The following is a 26,218-nucleotide window of genomic DNA, read 5'->3' on the forward strand; positions in this document are numbered from 1 at the left end:
GAAATCCCAAGGTCAAGGAGATGATTGCTACAACTGGAGCACTGCTCCTGGCCTCACAAGGGCCACTGGGTTAAAAGATAGCTGAGCTTTTCCCCTTTCTTTCCCCACAAGTAGATACATCACTTGGAGCTTGGGGGCCTCTTTTTCTCACCTAGATCATGTTTGTGTGGTTAAGAACTGCTATGGGGTCTTGGATAAGGGCTCCAGGACACAGATTTGGGTTGAATGAGGGATCTGTAGAATGAAGGTCAAGGTCAGGTATGGCAAACGTTTTCTGAAAGGGCCAGACAGTATTTTAGACTTTTCAGGCCATATGGTCTCGGTCTCAACTCCTCTACTGTGCCACTGCAGCACACAAGCAGCCATCAGCAATGTGTAACTGTGCAGGCACGGCTGAGCGCCAATGAGATTTTACTTATGACATCAAAATTTGAATTTCATATACTTTCATCTGTCATGAAGTATTCTTCTTTGGATTTTTCCAACCATTTAAAAATTTAAAAACTCGTCAGCTCACTTATTACCAAGAGAGGCAGCAGGCTGGATTTGACCCTCAGATCATAGTTGGCAGACCGCTGTTCTAGATCAAACAAGATTTGAAGGAGTGTCAGCTTTGCCAAAATGGAACAATTAGGAAGAACCTTCCCCAGAACGTAGAAAAGTCTGAATCAAACAGATTCTTGAAAAGAAACAGTTTCCCCTCTGAAAGGATATCTTCTATCCAACTGCAAGCTAAGGTTTTCAAGTGAGACGTCTGCTTTAATGGACAGATAGGGCTGATTTGAAAGGAGCAGCCAATGTGAGGCATATAGAGAGAAACAATTTGTTCACCTAAATGAGCTCAAGGCAGTTCTTACTCTGTTGTTTAGAGGATCTGTTTCCAGAGAAAATCCTTTCTTCCTAGGTGATGCAAAGTCCATTTAGGCTCTGCCCTGGGCAAATTATCACCTTGAAGGCATATGCATTCAGACAAGTGAACGTTCTGTGCTTTGCTCATTCTAGAGATGAATAAAGACGGCAAGTTTTAACTGAGCTTAATAAGCTATTTCTCCCAGGGCCTCAGTCTTTCTTTCTATCCAATGAGGGACAGCTTTGCAAAGACTCAGTGACTTCCTCTGGACAGTCTTACTTGTACTGTGTTAATTTATCTCTGATCTTTCTGAAGTGGTTTATGTAAACTGATTTGAGCCCCAGAAACTGACAAAAATCCCAACATAAAGAGACTAAAACATGCCTTCCAGGAGAGACTGAGGAAGCACGGAAAGGAAGAGAATCTAAGAGGAGGCAATTTCCTCAAAACACAGAAGGCTGGACGGCTCAGGCCAAGGATCCCGAGCGTAGCCGAAGGCTGTTCCTATGATCTCACCTTTAAGATGAGAGCCGCTTTCCAAAGTGGAAACTGCAGCCCAGAGCAGTACTAACACAGACGTGTAGCATTTTCCAAATCCACAGGACACTGCTCAGTAGAAAAACACCGTATTCAAAAGTCAAACACACAACAAGGCAAAATAAGTATTCTATTGATTTATCTGTTGGTGTTCTGATGGCGACAGCATGGCTCAGGGATGCAGGTGGCCCTTGGGGCCCCCGTGGTCTCGCAGCATTGGCAGCGGGTTTGCCATTTCTGAGCTCCCAGATGGAAAGCATTTCAGGAATGATTTAACTGACCCCGTCTCTGTCATTATTCAGACCACGCCCCTGAAATGGAAAACCTCACCGTGACCGAGGCTGGCTGGGACGGCCTCAAACTCAACTGGACCACAGCTGACCAGGCCTATGAGCATTTTGTCATTCAGGTGCAGGAGGCCAACAGGGTGGAGGCAGCTCAGAACCTCACGGTGCCCGGCAGCCTGCGGGCTGCGGACATCCAGGGCCTCAAGGCCGCCACCCCTTACAGAGTCACCATCTACGGGGTGATCCGGGGCCATAGAACACCAATGCTCTCTGCTGAGGCCTCCACAGGTACCTCCTACCTTTCTGTCTATAGCTTCTGTTTTTCCCAACAGGAACCCGCCCAAGGATAATCAGATGCAACTCGTTTTTGTTTTTGTTTTGTTTTGTTTGCGGTACGCGGGCCTCTCTCACTGTTGTGGCCTCTCCCGTTGCGGAGCACAGGCTCCGGACGCGCAGGCTCAGCGGCCATGGCTCACAGGCCCAGCCGCTCCGCGGCACGTGGGATCTTCCCGGACCGGGGTACGAACCCGTGTCCCCTGCATCGGCAGGCGGACTCTCAACCACTTCCCACCTGGGAAGCCCCGCAACTCGTTTCTGAATAGATTTGAGTACCTTAAGTAATAGCACGATGGTGCCTAATGATGGGAAGATATCAAGCCGCACAACTCCTGGGGTAGCTTTCTCACTGCACCCGACGTGAACCACAGCCTCTGGGGCTGTGCATAGCCCAGCCTGGGGACTATACACACAGCCCCAATGGCAGGGACCTTTGGCTTCACAAACAGGCTCCCTCCTGGTGAGGGATGTTAAGGCATTATATTTAGAAGGAAAAAATAATAATAATCTCTTTGTCTGCCGGAGGCTAGGGCAATTCCTTAATGAAATAAGATCACAAATGTTCTCCTACGCCTCACCCCCTTGGCTCTATTTCTCAAATTTAGGAAGCTGCATGGTTATCTAAAGAGTCACATTTAAAAACAAAAAAAAAGTAATATAAAGCCTATTCTTTCCTTAAGGAGTCCCTGGATCTTGGTGTGTGATTTGATCGTTGAACTAGTTCTTTTTTTAAATATTTTATCTTTTTTATTTGCATTTGCTATCTCAACATTTGCCCATTCGTTTTTTTTTTTTTTTACATCTTTATTGGAGTATAATTGCTTTACAATGGTGTGTTAGTTTCTGCTTTATAACAAAGTGAATCAGTTATACATATACATATGTTCCCATATCTCCTCCCTCTTGCATCTCCCTCCCTCCCACCCTCCCTATCCCACCCCTCCACGTGGTCTCAAAGCACCGAGCTGATCTCCCTGGTTTTTTCTCCTTCTCCAGGAGAAGTTCCCCATTTGGGAGAGGTCACGGTGTCCGAGGTGGGCTGGGATGCCCTCAAACTCCACTGGACAGCTCCGGAAGGAGCCTACGAGCAGTTTCTCATTCAGGTGCAGGAAACTGACACAGAGGAGGCAGCCCAAAACCTCACTGTCCCGGGAGGACTGAGGTCCGTGGACCTGCCTGGGCTCAAGGCAGACACTCACTATAGCGTCACCATCCGCGGGGTGACTCGGGACTTCAGCACAACCCCTCTCTCTGTTGAAGTCTTGACAGGTATTCTAGGCTACTTCATTAATTTGTTTCCTCCCACTGTCTCTGCTCAGGAGGCATCAACGCTCTTCCCTCCTCTAAACTGGGTTCAGCCCCTACCCCAGTGGGAAATAACCGGTGAATCATCCCTGCTTCCATACAAAGGTCCTGTCCCTTATTTGGCCGCGTCCTAGTCCTAGCGTGGCAGCCAATTCCATGGAAAGTTCCACCTACTCTTCTTTTATATAAATTGAGGTGACTTTTCTTTTAAAGCAAGTTTCAGTCGTAATAGCTAAGAAGTTGGAAAGCACGCTCTGCGAGTGGGGAAAAAATAAACGTTGATCTGAGCTCATTTTAAGAATGCATCAGAGGACTCCCCAAAGCACCATTTGTATGCCAAGAATGGAAGTTGTGAACAATTCTGAGAACTATCTTTCATTTCCAAAGGCTGACTAGAAAAGCCCTGGCTTTAGTGCCAACAGAGTGTCCTCAACACCGGCTGTAAATCACGCGTCTGTGATCAACACTCACCAAACAACTCACCCCAACCTCAGCCAAAATGCCATCTCGCCTGAATCCCAGCATGCAACTGCCTTTTTTAGTAACTCAGCAACTCTGTCTTCTTACGCAGAGGAGGTTCCAGATCTGGGGAACCTCACCGTGACTGAGGTTAGCTGGGATGCCCTCAGACTGGACTGGACCAGCCCAGATGAGATCTATGAGCAGTTTGTCATTGAGATCCAGGAGGCTGACCAGACCCAAGAAGCTCACAGTCTCACGGTTCCTGGCAGCCTGTGCTCCGCGGAAATCCCAGGCCTCAGGGCTGGTACCCCTTATACAATTACCCTGCGCGGCGAGGTCAGGGGCCGCAGCACGCAGCCCCTTGCTGTGGAGGTCGTCACAGGTACATGACCCTCCTCCCACACCAGGGGCCTGATTGTGTCAGCCAATTCATTGGAACAGAGAAAATTCCCCATGTATCAGGGCCCTCTCTCAAAGCTGTTGGCAGGCAGCGTGAACACAAGCTCTAACTCCGGAGGGTGTGGGTTGGAATTCCACCTTTCTGGCCGAATATTCTTGGGTATCTCATTGTACACCTCTGAGCCTTCATTTCTCACCTTCAAATCAGAGGTAATACTCCTACCTCAGAACACTGTCTTGAGCAGTGAATGAGATAATGAACAAAAGTACATAGCAAAGCACCCCTCCCGTAGTAAATTTTGAATGCCAAATAGCTAAATTTATCAGATAGCGACGTATCATAATATAAATAGCATAAACAGTAGGGCTGTGACACAAGAATAAGGTCAGAACTTTCTAGAGAAATCTTATCGTAAGTGGCCTTAGAGTCACTTACTGCCATCCATCTGGTAGTCAGACCTCCACAGAATAACCTTTGAAATGATCTACCATCTTCTGCTGAAGTTAGCCAAGTCTCTCTCTCCTTAACAGATCCTCAAGGCAGGGCTATTTCTAAGAAAGGACAGTCACGTTTGACCTCAAAGTTTTTGATTCAGTTTGGAGAGGAAAAACAATTCATCTCAGTTTGTCCCCTGAAGATGTGCAACTCCATCTGTTATAGAAAACTCTGTGCTGGTCATGCGGTTTCTAGAAACAACTTTAAAAAAAGTCATGGGAGAGTGAGCCCGATTTGGGGGAACAGGGTTTTTATGCTGGGCCCTAAGCCCATGCCCTTCTCTACACACACTGTGTTTTGAAAAGGCCGCCCAAATAACCTAATCAAATGAATTGTTTTCCTTGCTCATACATACCAAATAAGCCTGGCCCTTGCTAGAAACGACACACAATTCCCCAAATAAGAAAAGCAATGTTGCAACACACCTAAACTGGCCCGATTATCCACGGCCTGTGTTTCCCAGCAGATTGTCAAACCAGACAAGAGCAAAAGGGGTCTTTGAGACACCTGGGATCTGGGAGCAGGGTGCTAACGATCTGCATCTGTGGTTCGTAAACGTTTTGTAAAGGTTTTGTTTTTAGCAGCAAATTCCTTTTGCACGTGAAATCTTACAAGGAGCCCCACTATATGACAGATAAATGAACAGCTATTCTTGGTGAGCTGGGAAGGAGGAGAGGGCTGCCCACACTCGCCTTGTGCACTGCATCCTGGAATATCTCATACTCTTTCTGGGGGAAATCTTGCAGATATTTTCTTTTCTGACTTCAAATCCATGGCCACTTCAGCCTTAAAAAGAGAGGCTGGGAGATTGCACTTAACCCTGAGCAGCATTCCACTAAGTAGTGAGTGTTTCCATATCCGGAACCCAAACTTTCTAAATCAGCAATGACTACATTAAATTTCCTTCCTACCTTGTAGAAAAATGAATAGTGGGCCCTGCTCTGCACCATTTGCTGAGCAAAACGTAATCACTTTTAAGGAAGAGTAGGCACAAACGGCCTTGTTTGTGATGCAGACATTCTTCAATCAGACACAAAGTGCTATCAGGAGAAGGGGGGAGGGAAAATGCAAAGCCAAGAATCCAGTACAGTACGGAAACTTTGATCTCTGAAGGATGAGAAAAGTCCAGAGATAAAACATCGGACTTGTCCAAACCTGATTCAGCACATGCTTTATACACCCCGTCAGACAGCCTGTGGCCAACAATGAGATGATCTCTCCAAAGTCCAGTACTGAGACAAAGCAGGTAATTCTCTCCCACGTGACCAAGAAGTTCCAAGGAGAAACATCGAAACAGTGATACACAGCTCTGCATTCTCGGAGCCAACGAACTGAGGATAGAAAATACTAGGGGAAAAAAATTCCAGGAAGCTCCGAAAGGCCAAACTGGAATTTTCCATGTGCTGGTAACTACACACATAGCATTTACATTGCATTAGGTATTATAAGTAATCTAGAGATGATTTTTTTAAAGTATACAGGAGGATGTGCATAGGTGATATGCAAATACTACACCATTCTATATGCATCCTCAGCTTGTTATCTATGGGGTCCTGGAACCCATCCCCCAAGGGTACCAAGGAACAGCTGTGTGTCTGTTAGGCTGCCACTTACCAGGTCCTCAGTATGTATCAGGTGTGACGTCAGGTATCTGTCAGGTATAAACTCAGAGGTTTATAAATATTATCATCCAATTATCACACATTCCAATGAAATGGTACTGTCAGCTCCAATTGAAGATGAGGGGCACAAGGCTCAGAGATGACCTGGGTGACATGCCCAAGATTACGCAGCTAGCTAGCAAACATCGGTGCTGGAGTTCTAACCAAGGCCCATCTGTCTCCAGAGCCTGTACTTCTAACCAACTCCTACTTCTCTTACCCTGACCCACAATCCCACCTTTTTCCTGGGCCTTTAGGGTGCTAGTCATGCATGATCCTCAGAGACCTCCCAGCAGTGGGTTGTCAGCGGTCGTGACGGCATGGCCATCTCAAGGAGGAACAGTGTAGATGTTCCCTTTTCTGACCATCTTCAACTCCTGAAGAAAGCAGTGGCCAGATTACCGCAGTTCAAACAGGAAACTCCCCGAGACCAAGAATGACCACACACACAAACATAAGAAAATCTCTTGCCCCTTTCTTTCTTCCCTAGAGCTGGGCTGTGGGACGTTTGGTTTCTTCGCTTTCTGTTTGCAGCACTGACAAATTCCTCTCTGTCCTTCTTCAGCGGAGCTCCCCCAGCTGGGACACTTAGCCGTGACCGAGGCTGGCTGGGACGGCCTCAAACTCAACTGGACCACAGCTGACCAGGCCTATGAGCATTTTGTCATTCAGGTGCAGGAGGCCAACAGGGTGGAGGCAGCTCAGAACCTCACGGTGCCCGGCAGCCTGCGGGCTGCGGACATCCAGGGCCTCAAGGCCGCCACCCCTTACAGAGTCACCATCTACGGGGTGATCCGGGGCCATAGAACACCAATGCTCTCTGCTGAGGCCTCCACAGGTACCTTCCTCTCCCTGTCCATGATGCTTTCTCTCCAAGAGGCGTGTGGGGAGCCAGCTTCTGTCCATATCTAAATCCTTCCCATGTGCCCATCGGCTACTGAACTCGCATGCTCACACACCTCCCTATGGGCTGCGCCTTGGTCCAGACGCCTCTGACATCTCAAGAATGAACGTGCAGATGCTACCTCTTCTGACCTCTAGCCTCTCCCAGACCTTACCTATCCAATCCTATAACTACATCTCTTCTAAAGGATGGCTTTCCATTTCACGAGACAGCCCGATGGTCTTAACTCTTTTCTCCAGTGCTTGGCTATAACTAAAAGCCGACCCTTCCGATGTGTGAGTTCTGGTGGAGCACAGATTATTTACCTTAGAGAGTCTTTTTCCTAGCTGCCAATGGTGCTTTACTATCCCAGATCCCTCAAGGGTATGGGCATGTGGTTTTGCATTTAAAAGAAATGTTTTAATTTAAATGTTTCTTTAAAATGCACTGAGTATAATACGAGAACTGAATTACCCTCCTCCTCTGGGCAATTCTCTCAGATACTCAAGTCACTGTTAGAACATCAAATTAGCAAATAGCTAGACCAAAAAAGAAAAAAAACAAAAAATCACACAATTATGACTGGAGACAGTACCAAAGAACAAGCCATTCATTAGCAGAAGTACACACAGCAGCATTTGAAACAAAGAATGTCCCGGGCTATGAATGTCAAAGATCTGATGCCCTTTTTGTTCTTTTAATGGAGAGTTGCTCCCTGGACTGTTGGCCTTTGCATGGCACACTCCCAGCCCGGACCCAGGAGGGTGCACTATAGTTTACTCATCACTCTGCTCCAGTGACAGGGCACTCAGTGTTTCCCTGCAGCCCGCTCAAGAGCCCAGCCCTCCCCAGCACTGGTTTCCATGTTTCATCTTCCCATGTGCCTCCACTGGTGTGAAACTGAACAGAGGCTGTCAGGTTTGGTTTTGCATATGCCTGCCCCATCTTCCTATAATTATTGCAACTAAACTTTTCTGCAAACCTGTGTGTCCTAGTGGATTCCGGCAAAAGCTCTGCATTTTAGCCTCAATCATTTCAGTAACTCTCGCTGAGATAAACACACAGCACAGACAACGGCTGCATGAATGGTGACCCTGAAATGCCTAAAAATTGCAGCTGGGGCTGCCCTGGATGGACTCAGGGCTCTTTTATCTAACATCCATAAACAATCCCGTCTCAGAAGGCAAAGAAATCACCCGCCACTTTTGATCTTTCCTGAAGATCTTGCGGTTTGGGTGTTCTTAGTATTTTCATATGTTTTTTTTTTTTCTTTATAATGATAGCAACATTCTTGCTCCTGACAAGTTGGTCTGTGGGGAAGAAGGGCCATAATTCCATCTGACCTGCGTTTCACCAGATCTCTTGTGATGGGAAGTTTCTCCTGCCTTGCTAGAGAGACAATACTAGCTTTTCAAATCTTGCTTCTGCCTGCCTTCTGCACATTTTATTCCTGTTGCTTGGAAAACCACTGGTAGGATCATCTCTGAGACAAAATGTTACTTCTTGGCCAAACAGGGTTGCCTGAAGGCCTTGTCCTGGCTCAGCTCTCTTGGTTGGCAATGCAATACTAGCTTTCTTGGCCCATGCAGAAGCAGTTAAGAAAAGACAAGCTATTTTAACAGAATATGAGAACAGCTGGCCCTTGTCAGAAGTATGATGAAAATACCAAGATTTACATTGACAAATTGCCAATTCCCTTTAAGTCACAAAACCAGAAGCCTCAAGGTACCACCTTGGGAGGGTAATGGCGTCGGAATTATTTGGTCGTCATCTGAACAGATGAGAGCTCCCTCAAAGCAAAGGATGTCTGCTGGCTGCAGCCAAGTACTTGTGGTCTCCTGAGTGCAATTTAAGAGACTAGAAGCCGCCAGCGCTCGTATCTTCTGACCGATGGCCAGCATCCCTGAGGTGTGGCTCCCAGAAGCATCTGGGCTTCGACAGAACAGGTCCTGCTGCCGTCACTGGGCATGTCTCCTCACACACGCCGGATCTCGGCCAGGCCCTGATCTTGTGTGGCAGCTCGGGAGCGGGGAAATCTAATTGCCATACCTTCCTTTTTGTACTTTTCTTTTAATAAATCCCCTTTTTCTCTCCCTTTGGCACTGATTGGTAACATCTCTTCATGTCACCCTAAGCCTGAACTGTCGGATCTTTCTAGCTGGCTATGGTTCTGTTAACAACTGCAGTCTTAAAACCCAAACGCAATGATTAACTCAGATTTATTTGTTTCTTCTCTCCTACCCCTCCTTTTTCAGCCGGAGAACCTGAAATCGGAAACTTAAATGTTTCCGACATCACTCCTGAGAGCTTCAATCTCTCCTGGACAGCTACCGATGGGGCCTTCAAGACCTTTACCATTGAAATTATTGATTCCAATAGGTTCCTGGAAACGATGGAATATAACATCTCTGGTGCTGAACGAACTGCTCACATCTCAGGGCTCCGCCCTAATAATGATTTTATTGTCTACCTCTCTGGACTCACTCCCAGCATCCGGACCAAAACCATCAGTGCCACGGCCACCACAGGTACATGCACATTCGCCCGCTCCTAACACCCTCTCTCCAGAATCTTTTTTGCAGGGCAAAGCCACTCCTTCCTGCCCATTGAAGCACAGGCCACAGGGCACTAACTGTTCCGTGACACTAGGCTGGAGCGCTATTTAACATAACTCTCTTCCAGCAGCAGCCCAAATGGTGACTTTCCTAATTTGTCCCTGACCAGGACATTTGCAGCATAAAATGTAGTTTGGTCCAGAATGCCAAGTTGAATCTGGAGAAAAGAATTCTCCTCATCGGTAGCCAAAAAGCCATGATGAGAGCTGTCCTTGACTTGGAAAGACGTCTATATTGGTCAGAGAGGTCTTAAAACTTATATTGTGTGTTATCCAACTGTCTTTGTCTTCCTAGTGCCTTTGACTTCCTAATACCCAAATATTCCAACGATTTAATGAAACTGAATTGGGCAAGTGATGAGAAAGAGCAAAGATTATTCACCACATGAGTTCACGAGGAAATCATGCCATTCAGACCACTCCAATTCCAATGCCACCTCTAGGAGAAAAGACCAGAACATGCTGGCTTGCTTCCAGAACAGTGAATGGCAGATGGCAAAAATAAAAGTAGAGTAGAGTTTAAATAAGGAATTTGGTCAACAAAAGAGTGAACCGCTTTCACTAAATCCGCGGTATCTGTGACATACACACTATGGGAAATGCTCTCTGGAATGCAGCAAAAGACAATTCTATGTGAATTCAGAAAGGAGAGCCTTGTCCATTCAAAATAGCGTTCTTAGCACATTTTGGACAATGCCTTCTCTTGAGAGATAAAGTTAGATATCACAAACTGAAATTTAAAGTTATTTGTGGAGTAAGCACAGGAGAGTCTTTTCTTCTTGATCACAAAAAGGGGTCCCATATTCTAGGGCAATTTAAGAAAAGGGTTAACATTGTAGTATCAAAAGCATCTATCATTTAAGTCACTCACAGCTGAGGGAGAGTCTGTCCTCATTCCACATGAGTCCACAAAGTGTTATCAGCATGGACCACAGGAAAAGCAGTGAGCCAGCAATATCTAGTTCCCAGCCCAGCCAGATGAAAGTATACCAAAACCTAGGGAAATTAGTCAAACACATATATTTCTTCCTCACGGCTCCAGTTGGTTTTCAAAAAAAGGCAAGTGTCTTTACCAGAGGGTTAAGGCTAAAACTTTATGGATTTAGTCTTACATGTTTTGATTTTGACCCTCTAATAGTGTTTTGTTTTTTTGTTTTTTGTTTTTTGTTTTTTTTTGGCTGTGTTGGGTCTTCATTGCTGCGCGTGGGCTTTCTCTACTTGCGGCGAGCAGGGGCTACTCTTCGATGCAGTGCTCGGGCTTCTCATTGCGGTGGCCTCTCTTGTTGAGGAGCACGGGCTCTAGGCATGCAGGCTTCAGTAGTTGTGGCTCATGGGCCCTAGAGCATAGGCTCAGTAGTTGTGGCGCACGGGCTTAGTTGCTCTGTGGCATCTTCCCGGACCAGAGCTTGAACCCTTGTCCCCTGCATTGGCAGGCGGATTCTTAATCACTGCGCCACCAGGGAAGTCCCTCTAATAGTGTTTTGAACTGACACACTTTCGTATTTTTTTCTTCTTGCTTTAGTAGCTGAACCTCTCCTTAGCTGCCTCACTGTCTCAAATGTGACCTCAGGCAGTGTGTGCATCTCATGGGTAGCTCAGGAGTCTGCCTTTGATAGCTTTCTTATAGAAGTTAGGAATTCTGACCACCTCAAGGAAATGGTGGTACGTTCTGTACCTGCGGCGTCTCGCAGCTTTGTCATCACCAACCTCAAAGCTTCTTCTGCTTACACTGTCCACCTTCACGGGCTGACTGGCAGGCAGTGTGCTCAGACCCTGATGGTCCAAGCAACCACAGGTATTCCCCACGATGGGTTCTTCACTCTCCCTTGAACTTCCCCTGAAGAGCGTTCCAAAAAAATCAACCTTTACCCATTTTTCACCCTCCTGGTCCCTCCAGATCCTTCTCAAATTTGAGAGAGACATCCAAATCAGAGCTTGAAAACTTTAAAAAGAAAAATTCTCACCCCAAATTAAGGAACTTCTGTGTCAACCTCTTTTTTCTAAATACCCACTCACATCTGGAGTTGCTCTGTTTGTTTGTATAGAGTTAACCTGATGTGCTCTGGTTGAATTTCCAAGCCATCCTTTCATCTGATCTTGAATAATCTTTTCCAGTTCCCATTATTGTCTGCCTGTGGTCTTTCTAATCAAAGTTTGCCCATGTGTCTTATTCAAAGGGGTGTGTGCATGCCATTGTTGTTTTCCTCGGCCAGAACGACCTACATTCTCTTTCTCTCCACCAAGATTTTAAAAGTAGTGTCACTAGCATGCAGAGAAAAAGACCCCAAAGCACACCCCAAGTCCCACACGAGAGGACCCAGTGGTCTCATCTTGTTCTTGAGACTTTTGTCTGCATTCCCTACAGACTGCTCTTTTTTTGACATTTACTCTATCAAGCATGTTTTGTCATCCACTGACATCTGTCACAAAGTGTCAGAGTCTTCCTTTCATCTATCATCTTGTTCAAATCTTGGTGCACGTGGTGAGCATTCAGAGTATTAAGTTTTTGAAAATGTCTGTCTTTCCTGGAAGCAGACAACATGTCAAGAAACTGTTTCAGAGGGTTAGAAGTGGTAAAAGAAAAACACCCCTCGCTTGCACGCAACACTGACCGGCCCCTAACTACCACTCTCTGAGTTCTCTTCTTGCAACTCGCTTTTCAGCTTGGTTGCATCATTTGGGAGACAGCTAGAGGTTAAGCTAACCTTGCAAACCCAGGTCTTATTGGGTTTTGGCACTGCCAGTCTCTGTCTGGTAGCATGAAAAGAGTCCTAACGTGCGTCCTTAATTCGGGAGATTCCTTCCACAGCAAAATACAAGGAAAAAGCAGACAGAGTCCCATTTGAAGGATTTCACTTTTTCTGTGGTTGAGGTAATTTGCCAATGCTGTACCTGAAAATTATAGCATCATTAGCTTCTCCAACTAATTGCTAAGGAGGAAATCCCATGCCATTACTTACGGCTGTCCTCTGCTTCTGAGCCAGATTCATTTGTCCTTAGAGACTTTATGGCATTGAGTTATGCTGTGCAGTTGTCCAGTTAAAGTTTATCCAGATGAGCTCCTTCTTTCCTCCAAATACTGGAGCTGCAGCAAAACAACACCCAAGTCCTTGGAAGAAAGAGTCTGCTTCTTCCCAACCCTAAATCCTGATCCTAGTATCTCAATCCTCCAGGACTGTTGCCTCTCTCTAAAATACAGTCTGGGTTGAACTTATTTTAATGTTAGTATTATTTGATAAATGTGCATGTAGGTGGCCAGACCATATACATCCCAGTTGAAACTAGCAGTATAGGCCCCCTACATTAAAAATGAATTGTTCTCATCACTGATTATCTAGATTTTAAGGGACAAGAGAAACTTAACCTCAGGGGAACCATCCATCTTTCCAAATTATCCAATAAGTGAATTTCAAAATCAGAAAATGCAAAGTCTAACTTCAAGTTTTCCTTTAACTTTTACATATACCAGGAATTTTTAAATAGAGGACATTTTCACCTTTATAGTGTTTAGAGTGAGATGTGGATTTTCCTATGGTTCATACATTTGGGTTTTTGACTACTACAAAGAATTTCTCTTCTGTGGATATTAACCTTTAATTTCTACAATCCAAATAGATCACAGAAGACTAAATCGGGAAACTCCAAAGTAGCATTTTCTAAGGCATGTTCAGTGGCACACCAGCAACTTGAGATGTTCAGGGAATATTCCTCAGGAAAGGTATCCATTGATAAGCTTATGAAATGCTGGGCTAAACAAAATTAAGTAGGCTTCTTTACAGAACCAGCATTCTGAGGCCTTTAAAATGCTAGTATGCTTCGTGAATCTCTAGGGTGAGATATAATATTCAATATAATGTGAAGCTATCTTTTCTTGGAACATCTTACAGAGCTAGTGTCCCATCACAAACCTTAGAAAATGTACTCTTAATACATCTTTACAATAATTCATCTACTGCTATAATGGCTTCTTCACTTTTCTTCATACATGACCAGCAAGTGGTCACGTCTCTACTTAAAAAAAAAAAATGCAAGTCCACACCTGCAGAGAAAGCAATGTATTTTCTAACATTATAACCAACGCAGGTGTGGACACAACCTAATGCACTACCTTTCTGCAAATATTCGGAGGGATTGATACTTTCATATTCTATGGGTACGTTCTGTAGAAATCCTCTGCTTCCTCTCATAATGTGTCTCTCTTTCTCTCTGCCCAGAGCCAGAGCCACTGCTGGGCGTATGCTAATCCTTAGCAATATTACCCCTGACAGCTTCACCGTGTCATGGACCACTCAAGCCGGGCCTTTTGCAAAGATTGTTATCAGTGTTAGGATTTCTCCCTCGCTGCAGGAGCCCCGGCAGTTCACAGTCTCAGGAGACGCACAGCACGCTCACATCACAGGCTTGGTGGAGAACACTGGCTGTGACGTTAGTGTGGCAGGGACCACCTGGGCTGGGGACCCCACCAGACCCCTCACTGCCTTTGTCGTGACAGGTACTCATTCAGAGGTTCTCGCTTGTCTGTTCAGAATTCTAAAATGGGGAAAAGAAAGAGGATAGGCATTCTAAAGGGAAATTCAACCCCAAATATAGCCTTCATTCCACATGTAAACTTCTACGTGAAAAGAAAGCAAATACTCTTGCAAAGAGAGACCTTTCACAGCCACTCTTAGGAAATGGAGCCAGTAGACTCAACAGTTGTATAAAACTGCCAGGGAATCCTGTGCCCAGTTTTATAGGTTTTCTGAGTCACGGTTTGGAGATCCTGGCTGAAGAGTGAGTTCTAAGTTACAAATGGCCCAAGGCAGGATTTTGTCCATAAGTCATGCTAGGTAAAGCAGCCCATGAACTACCTGCCCCAGAAATAAAATAATTTGTCTTTTTCTTCTAAAAAAGTTACTTCTTAAGATTGACATCTACAACAGATTAAGGAAGGTTCAATCTAAGATAGCAAATAAATCTCAATTTTAATTAAACCTTAACCATTCATTAAACTCGACTTCTTACTTCTCTTTGAATTACAAAAACAAATGGTTTTCTATTTCCTTTCCTGAAATTATCCTAAATCCATGGCAAAAGATGCAAATGGTGTCAATTTACCAAGTCTCTAGCCTGAAAAGCCTCAGAAAATATTTAGAAGTCTCTTGCCTTCCACTAATGATAATTTTTAGGAGACCAACTTTGCTGGCTGATTTTCACTTTAAACCAGGCCTCTCTTGAGGTCTGAATTGCTATAAATTGCTATTTATCTACATAAGTAAAATACATTAATAAGTTCAATTACATATTTAACTAGAGGCAGCATGGTTTCCCAGAAGAGTGGGGATCTTCAGATCAGGCTATGTGGTTCCTAATCCTCTCCCACATCTTTTTAGCTACATAACCTTGGCCAGTTCTTAACTTCTCTGAACCCCACTCCTTTATGTATGAAGAGAAGATATTCAATTCACAGGCACCTCTGGCAGCCTCTCCTCAGGTATTAAATGGATGTGGTGCAATTTAACTGCCTGGCATCCCGGAGGCATTTTACAGTTGCTGGGTCCTTTCCTCTATCTCCCAACAATATGAGGAAAGTAGTGTTCTCAAAAATAAGCAATAAGAAAAAAAAAAAAAAAAGGAAGAGAAAAGAAAGAAAAGGAAAAGCAACAGCCTAGATAGAAACAATAGACCTCTGCAATCATGACTTTCCTATTATTATTATTATTATTTTTCAATGTTGGGGGAAGGAGTGTATTAATTAATTTATTTACTTTTGCTGTGTTGGGTCTTCGTTTCTGTGCAAGGGCTTTCTCTACTTGTGGCAAGCGGGGGCCACTCTTCATCACGGTGCACGGGCCTCTCACTATCGCGGCCTCTCTTGTTGCGGAGCACAGGCTCCAGACGCGCAGGCTCAGTAGTTGTGGCTCACGGGCCCAGTTGCTCCGCGGCATGTGGGATCCTCCCAGACCAGGGCTCGAACCCGTGTCCCCTGCATTGGCAGGCAGATTCTCAACTACTGCGCCACCAGGGAAGCCCTCTCCTATTATTTTTAAGAGAACACTACACGTTTTCAGGTAAGATCAGAGAGTAGTTGTGCTTTCTGTCCAGTTAGCTAATGTGAATTCAATTGTTCAGTCTTCAGATGCAGAACAAGTAATTCCTTAGTGGGGTGAGAGGCGAGGAGTAGCCATGACTAAGAACCTCACTGCCCAGGAGGGGAAGCATGGCCGGCCGCGGATCCCATCAGGCCCTTATTTGTAGCCTCTTGCAGGACCTCCCACAGAACAGAGAGAAGAAAGGGAGGCTGGTCTTGGGAATCCTAGATCCAGTTACAGCATTGTCTCAGCTAATCCTCGATGTGAAAAGACTCTGCATTTTAAAAGAAGCACATTTTAAAAAGAGAAAAGAAAAAAAAAAAAACTGAACATAAGGGACTATAGATAACAAGCCCTCGATGGGCTAAGTAGCCTGAGCGCCCTCCTTTTCATCAGAATTCTCCGCTTTGATGGCATGGAAGTGCAAGGAGGCCAGTTATCAGAGAAAGGCGCCACTTATCTAAACAAAGCTCTGCAACAGAATTTGAAACCCTTGCCTTGCAGACAAAGAGGCCTGTTTGCACAGTATGTGTGATTTCATCTTTGTCTTTGATAGAGTTATGATTTGGGGGAGATCCTTATTTGCTTAAAAAAAAAAAAAGCTTCAAGACAAACACCAAGTGGTTCAAAATAAGTACTGGAAATCCAAGCCACAGCAAAATTTAAATCTCCGCTTAGGGGGTTAGGGCATTCATTTACTCGTTCTTTCAGTCACCAAACATCTCTTTTTAAACATTTTTCTTTACATTCCATGGATTAGACTCCGGGCATTAGTGTAAGGTCGTTTATCTCTTTGAATGCTTCCATTTAGCTTCAGTGAAAAAGCAGGCTCTAACCTAGATGTGGCTAAAGCAGCCTTGGCCATGGAATTCCCATCCCCAGGCCCACTTTGATGAAAAACAAACACATGCACCATGACTGTGTTTTGTTTTATTAGAGGGGAGCCACTGGACCTTCTCCACTAACCCTGCTTATGCCTCAGGTCTTGCCAGCACCCATGGGGTTGACTAATTATTAGACTTTGGCTTAGGGTGTGGAAAGAACATTGAACCCGGAGTCAGATGATGTGGGTTGGATCCCAGCTCAGCCGCCTAGTGGATATGTGACCTTGGATAAATCACTGACCTCTCTACTTCCTTTGCTGCCACGGGGGAGAAGAGGGGGTAGTAATATCTACTTACAGTGTCATTGTGGGGACTCAGTAGGATGATGGATGTGAAGCCTTGTCAACTGGGAAGTATTGACAGAAACCAGGCTGATATAAGGTCATTCCTTTGGGGCATCCCTTGGCACCTATGAAATAAGAGTGCCTGAGACACAGATGTCTGGTGAACGAATGAACAAATAGTGACAGAACTTACTGAAGAGCCTAACTTTATCCAGGAAAATAAACAGCAAGAGAATTAGCAAATCTTAGTATTCCTTACTGGGCCATAATCATAAGTGGTTACATTCGGACGCATGAAAAATCTTACCTCATCCCTTTATCTCAGCTGGTGAGGAGGTATGTCACTAACTGGCCTATTCAACTTAATTCAAAATAGGAACTAGAAGTGGAATAGAAACATACAAAGTATACCAAAAAGGAAGTATACTTTAAAAAATAAAATTAAAAAGCTGATGTCCTTCAAGATTACATGTTAGTGGGAAATAGACAAAGGAGTCCAAACCCAACACAGGATATTTGATTTTATCAGGAAAAATTCATGGTCTTTGGAGTCAGACCCAGCTAAAATCTTGCTCTCTCACATACTAGGCTCTGTGACTTTGGCCAAGTCAGTCAACTTCTTTGAAGCTCCGTTTTCTTGCCTGTATAATGGGAATAATATCTATCTCATAGGCTGGTTGAGAGATTTACACAAGACAACATCCTCTGGCACCCAATAAGCTCTTATGAAATATGCACTTTCTGAGTATGTAACATGTTTAATGATTGAGTGGGTATCTACCAGTGCTCGTGGAGACTTGTGCTTTCCCAGCAGAGTCAGTGCTGCTAACCTGAGTTATTTTCACCCCTCCCTTCTTTCAGAGGCCCTGCCCCTTCTGGAAAACCTAACCATTTCCGACATTAATCCCTACGGGTTCACAGTTTCCTGGATGGCATCGGAGAATGCCTTTGACAGATTCCTAGTAACGGTGGTGGATTCTGGGAAGCTGCTGGACCCCCAGGAATTCACACTTTCAGGAACCCAGAGGAAGCTGGAGCTTAGAGGCCTCATAACCGGCATTGGCTATGAGGTCACGGTCTCTGGCTTCACCCAAGGGCGCCAAACCAAGCCCTTGAGGGCTGAGATTGTTACAGGTATTTTGGCTCAAGTGAGCCATTTTCTCCTCTTCCTGGTTCCCTTCCATGTAATCCATCTACGAGATCACCACGGTTTTAACACCCCTGTCCATGTTCCCTACTTAATCCATAGATGTGGCCTGTTCCTTATGTCACCCCCCCCAACACTTTCTCTTGTCTTACGTCTCTAACAAGCACTCCCCTTCTCCCACTCCAGATACGAGAAGGTCGAAATGTTTCCACTAGGCATCCCAAATCCTTTAGGCCATGTCTTGTCTGTAGCTCTTGCGTGCTTACTCCACGTCACCCTCCTCTGTGTTCATCATGGCTGGTCCCCAGCTACATTTCAGCCTTCTCAAAAGAAATATACCAACGAGTATATTTCAAAAACTTATTTACTACGTTTGTCACCTCAAAGCCTCAACTGTGGTCTTGACAAACTTCCCAGGTGGGCTTGTCATTGGAAAACCAACTGTGAACTTATACTGGTAAACACTAATATCATCGAGATTCTTCAGTACAGACTAAATGCATCATTTTCTCAACACTAATACTTCCTAGAGAAATATAGCATGAACAACTTTAACAGTCCACAATCTGTATTTCCCAAAGTCTTTCTAGAGATTACTAACTCCATATTCAAAGGTACTACTTAGTGAAGAAGTTCCATGTTCAAATAAGTTTTGGAAACATGGAGTTAAACATAGTTTAACAGGATCCTTGGCCACAAGGCTTTAGAGAACATTCGAATGTGCATGCTTCTCTCCAAGAGGGACTTACCCAGGCAATGTTTCCCAAACTTATTTTACAATGGATTATGATCAAACAGGAATAGTTTGCTCTAAGTGTACTTTGGGAAACTCAGCTCTAAATTTACCTTGACATTGAGTTTTGTCTAGTTAAGGCAATTCAAGATAATACCTTGGGTCTGAAGTACGTAGCACAAGAGGTTCCAAGTCTTAGTTCTACCATCTGAACACTCACTGAATGGTTAACACAAAGCAGGCCAGTCAAGAGTAGGAGCCTTCTTTAGGAAAGCAGCTCCAAGAAAAAGACCAAAAGGAACATAACACTTGTAACATTTTAAAAGCCATTTTCCTCAGGATCAAGGGAGATATAATCAGTAGTATCATCACGGGCAGCTCTACAGATCATTAATGCTGGTTTATGTGTCTTTTCAAAAAGAAAAGAGGGTCTCACAGAGCACGGGCACTCAGCCACTGGCGGACAGAGAGCAAATGTAAACAAATTACTGACTTTGAACTTGTTTAATAATGCATGGGAGGGGCCACTGCTGAGTCCAGATGTGGATTTACAGAATTGCTTTTAGACAAAACTCACACATGCAAGCACCCACTTGGCTTGTATTGAATGTGTCAACTCCATCCTTTCCCTCTCCTAGATCTACTAGACATGTTCGTGTTTGATAATTTTATTTTCGGTATCTCAGGACACTTCTACCTCTGAGAGCTGGGGCATCACTCCATATTGATACCCCCGCTGGAGAGAAGATTGCACGGGCTGCTGAATGATATTCTCTCTCCTCCTTCCACCATTTTCTCCCCCTCTAGAAGCCGAGCCAGAAGTTGACAACCTTCTGGTTTCAGATGCCACCCCAGACGGCTTCCGTCTGTCCTGGACAGCTGATGAAGGGGTCTTCGACAGCTTTGTTCTCAAAATCAGAGATATCAAAAAGCAGTCTGAGCCACTGGAAATAACCCTACTTGCCCCCGAACGTACCAGGGACATAACAGGTCTCAGAGAGGCCACTGAATACGAAATTGAACTCTATGGAATAAGCAGTGGAAGGCGATCCCAGCCAGTCAGTGCTATAGCAACAACAGGTACCGTATATAAATGGCAGAGAATAGAGAAAAGTTCTCTGTTCCTCTTCTCACAGGGCTGGGAAATTACAAGAGCTTCGGATGCAGACAAGCTTGTGTTTGAATCCTGACTCCTGAGTATAGACTAGGTGACCGTGGCTAAGTCTTTACGCAAAAAGTACGATGCCACTTACTTAATAGTGTTGTGAGGATTAAATGAGATAATTCATGGAAAGCCCATACAGAGGCCCTGGCACGCAGCAAGGGCTGAGCAAATGAGAGCTATTAACATTTTTATTATTGTCATTAAGATAGTCATTACAATCGTTGCTTTTCTCCTTTTTTTAATTCCAAAGGCCCTTCCTTCTACCTATTATCATGTTTCATCCAGAGGTATACTTCCTTGTTCTTTGGTCAAATGTTCAAACTACGCAGGGAATAATGAAGAAGTGGTACCTCCACCTATAAAGATTAATACTTATAAAATGCTATGTGTGACATGGTCGGTACCCTGATCAAGAAGGAAAAAAGAGGAGGCTGGCACGGTCGGCAGGCTGCTCCTCACGAGGCTCCGTCATTTTATCTGATACTCACAGCAGCTCTAAATGGCACTGGAGGGAGAAATGAAAATCCTTTTCAATATGAGTTGTTTCAAGGAGAACGAAAACAGATGGTTATAACATGACTGTTTATAATGATAATACTAAGACTAATATGGCTCTTTAAAGAGAAAAGGAATGACCTTCAACAGGTAGGGTGAATTCCTTCAGGAAACTGAGGCAGGTACAGAAACGGAGCATTTGCTAGAGACCACTGCTTCAGAGGAACCAGGGGAAAGAATCACAGAACCACAGGCAGAGGTAGAAGGGACCTGAGAAATGATGTAGCCCAGACTCTTCTGTTTGTGCATGAAGAATCTGTGGCCCAAAAAGGTGAAGTGATTTGCCTAAGGTCACACAGCCAGATTTGGGGTAGAACCCAAATGCCAAGTTATTTTAATATTATTAAGTATAAGTGGGCTAGGTGACAGATAACCAACGAATAGACACACTTGCCATCTCTGACAGGCAAAGAGCATAACACTAGCCAAAACCTCCCCTTTGTCCAGAGATGAGTATTTTTTGATGCCAAATTTCAGGACCTAATGAGCTCCGAGAAGCCACCTGTAGAAATCATACTCAGTATTTGTCGACATGCAGCAATTCAGCCAGAAGAAATACCCTGTTTCTTATTAACACGGACCCTATCCCAGGGACGTGGGTCCTTGTCTCCTCTTCCCTGTGGCTTCCCGTAAAACAACTTCAGATCAGAGGCAGAGGCTGATTCTGCCCTTGGTTTATAAACACTGCTTTTCAAAGTTTACTTCTGATCACTGGTTTTGTTTTGCTGATCTTTTTTTCTAGAGGCTCTGCAGTTCTAAAGCAAAAATGAAAACGAATAATCATGAGGTTTTTTTTTTTTTTTTCCTAAGAACAAGAGAAAAGAAAAGGCCCTCTAGGATCGCCCTTTCTTTGATTTTTTTTCTCTGGGGCCTTGTGTCTCACAGCCGAAGAGAGGTGTGCGTTGGTGTATGCGTGTACACACGTGTGCTCCGGTACCTGCCAAGGACGGGAGAAGTGACTCTTGATCACAGCAGACGTGCAATTTACCTCATCAGCTTCGTAAAGTTTCCCTTTTGTGTTTTCATTCTTTCTCCTTGTAAACCCTTCTCTCTGTTCCTCTTCTTCCCTGTAAAAGCTGCTGCAGGTTCTCCTCTCACTCCCTGAACATGAGCTGGCAGCCCTGAGTGCCCCAGCGCCAGGGAGCGTGGGTAGAAGCAGTGTAGCTGAAAGGTTAAGCCTGCAGCCTCTGGGCAGACCCCCTGGAGTCAGATCCCTGCTCTACCTCTTCCCACAGCTATGTGAGCGTGAGCAAGTCTCCTTCCCCTCCCAGCCTCAGTCCCCTCATCTGGCCAATAGAATTTAACTCCAAGGTCAGCCATGAGGTTCATGTCACATCATAAATGTCAAGTATTTAGTTTCCTTGTCCACTGTAACAATATTAGCTAATATTATGTTTGGGTGATTTAACATACATTTTATTTTATTTTTTTTTTTTTATTTGTATTTTTTTGCTGTACGCGGGCCTCTCACTGCTGTGGCCTCTCCCGTTGCGGAGCACAGGCTCCGGACGCGCAGGCTCAGCGGCCATGGCTCACGGGCCCAGCCGCTCCGCGGCATGTGGGATCTTCCCGGACCGGGGCATGAACCCGTGTCCCCTGCATCGGCAGGCGGACTCTCAACCACTGCGCCACCAGGGAAGCCCATACATTTTATTTTTTAATGGCCCAGTTGGTTCAAAATTCAAAAGTTAAAAAAAAGGATATATAGTGAGGTCTCTATTCTACTGTGTCCCTGACACCAGTTGTTCTATCTAGAAGCAGTTGTTCTATCTAGAAGCAGTCAGTATTACCACTTTCTTCTGAATCACTGCAGAAATATGCTATACAAACAGATAAGATTAGACATAAGTCTACGTTCCCTTTTTTTTTCACCTTTTTCTTTTGGTGTGGCGGTTAACATACCCACTCTTCCACACATTGGGGGGGGGTGTGTGTGTGTGAGTGTGTGTGTGGGTGTGTGTTCCTTGCTTATTAATAGATCTCAGAGATAATCCCATATGCCTTATTTATTTAACCAACCCCCTACTGACAGACCCTTAGATTATGGGTTGTTTCTTTCCTCTGTCAATCTCTGCATTTGCAGTGGCTCCTCTTCCCCTCCGTGGTTTGAGCCACTTCTTCACAGTAGCCTGGGCTCCGCTTTGGGAAGCCCAGAGTTGCCAGGAGCTTCTTTTGCCTCTGGGGAGTTAAATGCCAACATGCCTCTGTATACCATTGGGACGGTCCCCAGAATAGACAGAAAGTGGTTCAAAATCCAAAACCAGAGTAAGATGGCTCACCTCGGGGGTAGTGAGGACCCTGAAACGCTTCTTTAACCTGCATCATCACCACCCCCAAACACCCCCAAAGCCAAGGGGGCAGCCCCTCTCCCAACTCCCAGAATGTGCCCCCTCCCACTCTACCTCACTTCTCCCAGCCAGGCAGCCTCCCAGCTCCCCCGCTCAGTTGCAGTTCAGATGGACTTAAAACCACACACCACACAGCTGCAATGGCATCGTGTCTGGGGACCTGGGTCGGCGGGTCTGCAGAGACACGTGCTCAGAGATCCTCCCTTCTAAGTGAAACAGGCTCCTTATGCCTAGTGCCTTTGCCTCTGACTCTCATAAAGTGTAAACTATCGATTACAGAGCATGCACTTCATGCCACACACAGCAGGGCAACTGACACACTTTACCTCACTGACTCACGTGACACAGACAGTCTAAGCATCACATTCAGCCCCATTTCACAGAGGCCTAAGCGGCTAAGGTGTTTTTAGCTAGGAAAGCCAGAATGGAATTCAAACCCAGGTCAGTGTAACTCCAAAATCCTTGCTCTTAAATCACACTGGCTACAATAATCGTCCCCTGAGCTTATCACGATTCACATATTAAGTATTGAATAAAAATATGTCGAAGGGAGAATTTTTTAAATGATTATTAATGGTCACATCATTAAAGACATTTGCTCCAGATTTGGGGAGGCAACATTTTATGCAGATAACAGACAGAAGTACTCTTCATCCTCCTTGAGAATTTCTAGCAATTCCAAATGTTTTCCTAATGGAATTTTTATTGAAAACCAAGAGTCTTCTTGGAAAGAGAGACAGAGGCATTGCCTTTCCTGGGTCTCCCTAACTTTTCAATAGATATGATTTAGTTGTTCTCTGAGGCTCAGCCTTCAGGTTCCTATTGACCATCTCTTCCGCTGTGGTGCTGGAGACCTGCAGGCCCTATTTATGGCAGAAGGACACACGCTAAAATAACAAATTGTCTTCCACACCTAGGAAGGTCTGTTGCCTAAAAATGCCATTGACCCTGGAATTCTACCACTACTGTGCCATTCTTCAGATGACACATGGCTATCTATCTTCCTACTGTCACTTTCATCAAGCACATCCCTCAGGAGTGCATGACAGATGAGGTTACTAATTCTTATGGTTTTTCAGCCAGGGCAGATAATATTGCCATTTTGCAGATGAGAAAATTGGGATCGAGAGAGGAGAGCTGTGGCCACAAGATACACTTTCTAAAATGTGCCAGGACCTGCCCCAGCGAGGTTCACAGTCGGACTGAAGGTCAGAGTGGACTAGCCTGGCAGAAGGAGAGCCCCAGTGCCTGAGTTTACACACCCCACGGGTTTTTTTTTCTCATTCTGCCTCATCTAGATCTTTCCTGGGGGCTACCGCAAAACTCAGGTGGCCCCTGGAAAAAAGAATCGCGTGGGAAAGAAAGAAAAAAGAGAGGGCCAGCATGTTTACTGAACCCTTACTGCGTGCCAGATTCTGTGCTCGGGTTTCACATCCATTATCTCTGCTAGGTCCTCAAAACATTCCTGAAGGTGGGCACCACTTTTCCCACTGGAGAGATGGAGACGGAGCAACTGAGGCTCTCGGAAGGGAAGGGGACTGCCGCGCGTTGCCCAGCCTCTCCGTGGTATTTGGACAATCAAGATGTTCCGGGCTCCAGAGCCCCTGCGGCTTCCAAAGCCTTCTAAGGAGAGGGCAAACCCCCAGGCAGCCACAGAATCTGAGGGTGGCTGGCAGGGCACAGGAGAACGCCGCAGGAGGAGAGAAAGAGACAGGAGGAGAGAGGAAAAAAGCTCCCCAAAGTGGGCTGTGGGTTTCAGAACTGAACGATCAATGTGGGATGCAGAGGGGAAAAGACGAGGAAATGAGTTCCCTGGAGACCCGAAAATTGTTTCCTGAATTCTATGGTTAAGCGTGGTCAGCTGAAGAGGACAAAAAGCTAAGCCAAAAACTACACAGGGAAAAACCAAAGGAAACCGGGTTTGCGGGGGAGGCGTTTACGTAGCAGGAACCGCCCCTCAGGCATGGCTTTGCCCCAGGTAGACCCAATATCCAAGGGGTGTTTGCTTTGGTGAAAGGTGTGAGGTTGCTCCTCTGGCTCTGGACCTCCATCCAGTTCTGGGAATGGGTTTGTCGAGGTCAGTTTCCATGTGAACATTATTTCCAAGATCCCAGGGCTGTGCTCAGCTCTGCTCCTGGGACTTAGAAAGGTCGTATCACAAGAATGTTCATTGGAGAACTTAGCCTCAGTTTAGTCCTCTGTAAAATGCCTACAACCACACCTCAGTGGTTTCTAAATGAGGGTTAATCCTTACAAATTGCAAAGAACTGTACAATTGTCAAGTCTTGGTATCATTTAATAAAAGGAACTACAAAGCAAAGATATGAAAAATTGCTAAACATCAAAACTTAAAGGAGGGTGTATTCCAAGCTGTGAAACCACCCTCACTTCCTTAGACGTCAGCTATGGTGCTAACTAACGTTCTTGAATGAAACCAAATGGCAGCTCTACAGCTCTGGGCCCTGTACCTGAATGAAAGAACAATTGTTTCCATCAAGTCGTAACCTAATCACAGATCACCACATTCTCCATCCTAAAGGCTTGGCTGGGACATAAACTAGGGACTGAGTTTTCATGGATGAGGAATTTGGGAAGGATCGCTGATGAGCAAGATACTTAACCGTTTCTGGGTTTCTCCTGTGCTCTTTCCTCAACAGCCATGGGCTCCCCGAAGGAAATCGTTTTCTCAGACATCACTGAAAACTCAGCCACTGTCAGCTGGAAGGCACCCACTACCCAGGTGGAGAGCTTCCGGGTTACCTCTGTACCCACCGCAGGAGGTAGGGCACTTGGGGAGGGGAGAAGGAGGACGATCTGGAGGGTTTGGGTGGAACAGTGAAGAGACCCTGATAATCCCATCCTCCCAAACATCATGGCCAAAGAAAACTGCTTCTTTATAGTTGAGATCATCTGGATAGACTTCATTTGTAGGGTCCTATGAGACCCTTGGAAGAAACTATTTTGTGAAGGGTCATGTTATGAAGATCGTTGCCAGGCTCATAGTCTTAAAGTTCTATGAGCTGTAGATCCCCAATAATGTTTTCACACAATGACAGAAGACTCTAAATCCATTGGCCTTTTTCTCTTTGAACGCACTCATCTGCAAAGCTGGTCTTAACCTGGATATAGGTGAGGTGTTACCTCTTGGTCCCAAAATCTGTCTGTCTCAGCGTAGGATGGGAAGCTGTGACTTAGCAGAGT

At 45.2% G+C, this 26,218-nt stretch overlaps 1 protein-coding gene across 5 annotated transcripts in view; it reads left to right on the top strand.

Annotated features, from left to right (window-relative positions):
- Nucleotides 1-26,218, top strand: part of TNC (tenascin C) — a 93,743-nt gene that overhangs the window by 48,609 nt on the left and 18,916 nt on the right. The window contains exons 11-18 of one of the 5 annotated variants that reach the window (XM_082842795.1): nt 1,690-1,962; nt 3,007-3,279; nt 3,887-4,159; nt 6,899-7,171; nt 9,472-9,744; nt 17,931-18,203; nt 19,757-20,029; nt 25,675-25,797. In XM_082842795.1, coding sequence (XP_082698921.1) covers nt 1,690-1,962; nt 3,007-3,279; nt 3,887-4,159; nt 6,899-7,171; nt 9,472-9,744; nt 17,931-18,203; nt 19,757-20,029; nt 25,675-25,797 — 2,034 coding nt within the window. The remainder of the gene's footprint in view (nt 1-1,689; nt 1,963-3,006; nt 3,280-3,886; nt 4,160-6,898; nt 7,172-9,471; nt 9,745-17,930; nt 18,204-19,756; nt 20,030-25,674; nt 25,798-26,218) is intronic. The other 4 variants (XM_082842796.1, XM_082842797.1, XM_082842798.1 and 1 more) reach the window with 4 other exon arrangements.

Source organism: Leucopleurus acutus, assembly GCF_964270905.1.
Source record: "Leucopleurus acutus genome assembly, chromosome: 7".
NCBI classification, from domain to species: Eukaryota; Metazoa; Chordata; class Mammalia; order Artiodactyla; family Delphinidae; genus Leucopleurus; species Leucopleurus acutus.